Here is a 6000-nt window from a genome sequence, read left to right as displayed (position 1 = left end):
TTCTATCTTAAAAATATATATAAAAACATTTTTTAAAGACTTTTTCTGTTAAGTTTTAGTAGATTTTGCAGTAACTTAGTCAAAATGTGAACCAATACTGGAGTACCGACTTCCTGACTTTATAAGATATATCATATAAAATGTACTAGCCATTAGAGTACGAATAGTTTTAAACCTACTACCTTTTATTTCAAAATATTTTTATTCAATTTGTATAACTTACCTCAAGGAATAAGGTCTTCGTTATACAAGTTCATTTCAAACAAATGACTACACCAAGGTTTCTGTGTTAAGGATTTCATTTGATTTAATTTAAAGTATTGCAATGTGGACAAGATTGTTTTTTGATTACACTCTAACGAAATTGAATCACTTATGGCAATAAACTTGAAGGGATTCTCGTTGTTTCTGCGAACTCTCCGCGACTTTATGACCCCTGATAATCGCTTTCGCTGAAGCTTAAAGGTCTTAAGGTCAGGCAAATCAGCTAAGTGAAAGACCCCTTGAAGGCGCCGACGGCGCCCCTTCCAGGAACTGAGCCCCCCCCCCTTTCCACATCCATGCATTTGAACCGGAGGCCAGAGCGACCCTGTCGTTTTCTTATCTGCTTGTCGGGGCATTCGCTCGATTCGTATTTCAATTATGCATTCCGGCAGCATGACCATGGATGCTGCAGTGCATCCCCCTTACCCCCTTTTCATCCCCGCCCCTGAACCAACCCCCCCTTACCATTAAAACCTGCTGCAGTGCACTGCAAACACAGGAAAATAAGAAGTACACAAGAGTGGGGCGAAATTTTCTGTTACATTCCGCATTCCGGTCATTAATACGCCATCAACAGCTTCGGGGTGCATAAGGGGGGGTTGCAGGTGTGGGGGCGACAGTTAGAAAGGGAGAGAGCATAGCTGGCCAGCATCATACTCATCGTCATAGTCATAGTAATAGTCATAGCACTTTCCATCGCCAAACACTGTGAAAAAAATATAAAAATTATTAAACAATTGTAATCTTTCTTAAAAATTCTTTACTTTTTAAAATACCTATTAGTTCTGACAGTCTAACCCATTTTGAAACTAAATAATGATTACAAAATAATAAACCATTTTTATATTAATATAAATTTTAAGTTCCCCAGTCTATTCGGATTTTAAATTTGTTAAGACTTAAGATTTAAGATTTTTTAAGTGTTTTAATAGGAGTTTTATTTAAAGAATAAATCATTACGTCTTTTAAATGGTTAGTACCACATAAATCTGTAGTTCAGAATATCACATGCAAAAATCAAGCAATATAGGGTCACTTTTCTCCCTGTGCATCATCATGGGCACGTCAGGTTGGCCGTGCTGCCTCAGTTAAATTTTTGTTGTTTTCTTTTTGCTGTCCAGCAGACACGCACGGACGGACCGTCGAAATGCAGCTGGAAAATCCACCCACCTGCCACCCCCACAGCACTGGAAAATGCGAATGTCCGACGCTGTCGTTGTTGCCATTTGGTCTGTGGAAATGTTGCACGCACGGTCGCGCACCTGAGTGAAATAAGTTGAAATGCTAATGATGGCAAAACATTCAAATACCGGGGCTTACGGTCCCCAGATAAAGCGGCGATACGATACGGTCCGAATCGGTGCACTTGCTACCGAGTTTATTTGAATCCTGGTTTTCCAGGATTTAAGTAAATGTTTTCTCTTTCAATATCTCGATTATTTGATATTTCAGGAGGTTGATAAGATATAATGATCATTTCGATGATATTTTGTATAATATCTATATAGATTTGTTGTTATCTTGTTTTCCCCTCTCTTATTTCTGTTTCGGAGAGTTTCGCTAGCGCTAGCGCACTCCTATCTCTCTTTTTCGTTTTTAGAGAATATTTAAAGAGAGAAAATGTATATTTATGATGGTGTACCATGCGAGTATGTAAATATTAAACATGTTTTCCTATAACTAGTGGCTTGTTAAATTTCCTTCAAAAGTAGTAACCAGTCTGCTATTTATTTAGTGTACCAGTTAGTGAAATATGGAAGAAAGGGTTTCATCTGAGGAGTCCTGTCCCGAAAAGCAGGCCGCCATCTGTCCCGTGGCCGATTGCCAGGCTGTGGTGAAGCACACCCACTTGCTGCGCCACATGATCAGCGAGCACCTGGACCCGCGGGCGCGAACTTTGCCCTTTCAACTGCGCCTGCGCGAAGTGACCAGTGGCCAGCGCACCCTGCTGATGCTCACCTATCGCCAGCTGATCGTCGATCATGACCAATGTCTGGCCGTGCTAAACTGGTGTGCCGATTCGCCCTTTGACCTGATGGAACCGCAGTTGGATCTGCCGCCCTGCCATCAAGGTTTGACCTACCACCTGCCCGTTCTGGTGATGGTTTGCCGCACCACCTGGAAGGCTCTGCTGAAGCAGGACGACGAAACGGTTACCCAGAACTCCAGAGACCTTACCTCAGAATGGGGCACTGTCTATCTGCTCTGGCTCGTCTCACCCTACACCCGACGAGCAATCTATGCAAATCTGGCTGTTTTGAACAGCCAGCTGCAGGGCATCGTGCGAAGGAATCGCCGAAGGATCCAGAACTTTGCCAGCCGAATGCCCATCAGCCGGTTCATCAACGGACTGGATCCGTTCTTCGTCAGCCTCAACGAGGATCAACTGGACGAGCTGTGCGATGGAGACGGCGATCACTCATCCGTCTTCCTGGAGGTCACCATCGAGGGGGAGGGACAGTAAAAATCACTTCGTATATATATCATTATTAGAAAATTTCCATAGGCATCTAATATTACTATTTTAATTTAAGTGAGTCTTCCTTATCATACCATAAATTCCAAATCGAAAATAATAAATTACTTGATATGTTTTTAAAGCTGGCTCTCTAATTTCTTTGTCAGGCTTATAAAAATATTTTTAAAAATAATCTGAAATGACAATTTTGTGTTTTTCATATTTGCAAATGTATGCAAATTATCGCCGAGCCGGCAAAAAGTAATCAACAACTTTCGAGTGTCCCTGAGCCCTTGCGGCTCATCTGGTTCATTTGTGGCGATGGTTAATAAGTTCAAGCCAATCTGGACTGGGGCGTGGCTCACTCTGGCACCTTGGCACAAATTTGGCATCGGTTTATGGCCGGGCTCGCATTATTGATTCCGCTTGCCAACTTTATTGCCCCTTTTTCTGCCTGATTTTTTTCCGAGGGCATCACTGTTTTTATGGCCCAAACAGACACCGGATTCCTTGAAGCTGCAAATGTGCCATAAATTGTTGTCCTTTATGTTTTTATGTCCTGGCAGTCAGTCGACAGGATGGCCGCAGCAGGCAGATCAAATCAGATCCGATCCAAGTTGGGAGTTTTAAGTGATTTTCCATGTCCTCGTTGGGGTTAAGTGAACGAGCAGCTAAGCCAGAGATTTTGGTTCATTGAAAGTGTTGCTAATAGAATATATTACTTATTGTTTTAGAAATTATATTACTTTATTATACTTTTTAATAGACTTCTGATTAATCCAGAACTGGTATTAAGTACTTCCCTTCAAACGCATATTTCCCAATGAAAAACTAATCGCAAAAAGCAGAAATCAAACACCGGATAATGCTAAATATCCAACTACAATAGTTACCAGGCAACCAAAGGTGAGTTCGGGGGAGGAAAATGGAGAAAATCTCAGGAATTTTGTACCCCTCCTCCTCTTAAGTAGCCAAAGAGGTAGCTGGAAAAAGAAATACAAAAAAGTGGAGCAAATAAAATGGTGAAAAGGAACGAGAGTAGACAATGGCAACTGCCGGGATGTGGGCTACTGCTACTTAAGATCCCAATATAACGCGACGACATGTTTACGATGCATTTGTATCTGGGCATAGCACCCCCAACTTTCCCCAGCCTCATCTTCATGTTTTGTATGCTCACATGTTGGCATTTTCATTGAGCAGCGGGGATGGATAAAAAAAGAAAAATAGAACGAAGGGAAAAAAAGAATCAGTAAAGTCGGCGCAAGGATTTCAAATTCCCATTCCATCCATTCACCAAACCCTCCGACTGTCCGTCCAGCTGTCCGTAACTCTGTCCGTAAGTCTGTCCGTCCGCCTGTTTCCATACGTGTGCGTGCTCCAAAATCGAGATACATCCCTTGGGTGGGGCAACAACGACAACGATGAGGACACATAAAGGCTAAATTGGACCTGAATGTGCGCCGTGGAAGACATTGGCCGGCCAATGGACAAACACTCAAGTCATTTATACCACCTCCAGCATCACCCCCCGCCCCCCTAAAAATACTTGGATATCTGGCCACCGCCGTAGCCTATTGAATTGGAAAACTCAATGGATATAACCATTCAATTGCGTCCTACAAGTGTATAATTACGACTCGAAACGGAAAGGTGGGAGTCCCGAGCCCGGCCATTTGGATATGGCCCATCTCAATCCCGAACCGAATCCGTTGCCACATCTCCTGCCACCCAGAACGTGTTAACACGAAGGCTGAAACGTGTGCTCTTGGCCAAGTGAGTGGAAGCCATCAGGGCGAGTCGTGCCGCCTGTCAAAAGTTTTTGTTTCTATTCTGTTTCTGATTCTGATTCCCATTCCCAGCAAGGATAGTTTTTCGGGTGGATAAAGGACCCAAGGTCAAATAAGATACCATTTTTAAAATCTACAAAACAAATTGTAATAACCATGGGTTATATTAATCTTAACTTTAAATAACTTGAAAAAATTCTTTAATTCACTTGGAATAGTACAAAATATCTATTTTAAAATATAACTTACATATTTTTTCATGTTTTAATATTTAGGAAATAATATTTTTACTGGGTATTTCAAAAATGTATACCCCATAAACCTAGTAACTTCATTGTTTCGGCTATACCTTTTTGTTGCAGTCAAATGCGGAGATGTTTGGAAAACAGACTCGCCATTTCTGGACAACTCTGGCCGAGATGAAGACGCCATTCTGCCCCCGAAGGGCCAACAGTCCAACAAAAGGACAAACTGAAGACAGACATACAGACACAGATACAGATACAGAAAGCGGGGGATTGTCAAGTGGGTAGCTGGCCTAAAAGGTTGTTCCAACTAAATGAGAGAGCTTCAAGGTTGTGCCTGCGGGCCACATGAGCTAAGCTCGAGTGTGAGTTAGATCTTTTCCCTCGGAAAATGATTTTCTTTGGACATGGTTTTCCAACTTGAAAGGCACTGGATGAAAATTAACAAGAGTCCTGTGATCATATTGGTTAAAAATAATCAATAAGTGGGGTGTATACAAACGACTAATTTTCTTGGCCATAATTTACACAATTTAACCAAAATATATCTAGTTTAGTTGGTACTTTAAGTAAAAGGAAAATAAAGAAAGAAATTAAAAAATTATCCGACAATATTTTGTAATAAAAGTTTTTTAAAGGAAAAAATTAAAAAATTAAAAAAATATATATATAGGAAAACATATTAATATTAAAATATAAAACTTATTTTGCAGATAAACATTAAAAATATTTAATCTTAAGGCTCTGCATTATTTAAAATTTAAAAAATAATCATCCACAAGAGCCCCAAAATTTCTTCCAGTGCACCAAAAAGTGGTCTGGCTTGGGAGGTTGAAGCTCGGCATCGAGGACTGGCATAATTGCTGGACAGAATTCACATGGAAGATGCACTTGAGCGGAGTGCTCATTAAAGGTAGATGCTCCAAAGTTCGACTCGATGACACGGTCGAAGGCATTTAAAGCGATATCCCCCGCACCACCAAACCTTTTGAACTTTGAACTTAATGCACATTTAAATGCTGGCACTTGGTCGCAGTCTGTTTGGCCAACTTTTCTGCTGACTTTTTAGACTAAAAGTCAAATATTTCATTTGGAAATTCCTAGCGACGAGGCGAGAATGAAATGTGAAAATTTCACCCACTCACACACACACACACACACATAGAGATGCGACTCCCCCATTTTTCTAACCCTGTGAAGGCCACCCGAAAAACCGCCCACTTCGGCGGCTGCTTAAAAACTA

At 41.2% G+C, this 6000-nt stretch overlaps 1 protein-coding gene across 1 annotated transcript; it reads left to right on the top strand.

The window, feature by feature from the left end:
* The first annotated feature begins 1975 nt into the window (after nt 1-1975).
* On the top strand, nt 1976-2864 carry LOC119557277. The gene has a single exon (XM_037869962.1). The coding sequence runs from the start codon at nt 2018-2020 to the stop codon at nt 2726-2728; it is 711 nt and encodes a 236-aa protein (XP_037725890.1). The 5' UTR covers nt 1976-2017; the 3' UTR covers nt 2729-2864.
* Nucleotides 2865-6000: the final 3136 nt, after the last annotated feature.

This window comes from Drosophila subpulchrella, chromosome X (assembly GCF_014743375.2).
Source record: "Drosophila subpulchrella strain 33 F10 #4 breed RU33 chromosome X, RU_Dsub_v1.1 Primary Assembly, whole genome shotgun sequence".
Taxonomy (NCBI): domain Eukaryota; kingdom Metazoa; phylum Arthropoda; class Insecta; order Diptera; family Drosophilidae; genus Drosophila; species Drosophila subpulchrella.
This window is presented reverse-complemented; position numbering and strand designations above follow the sequence as displayed.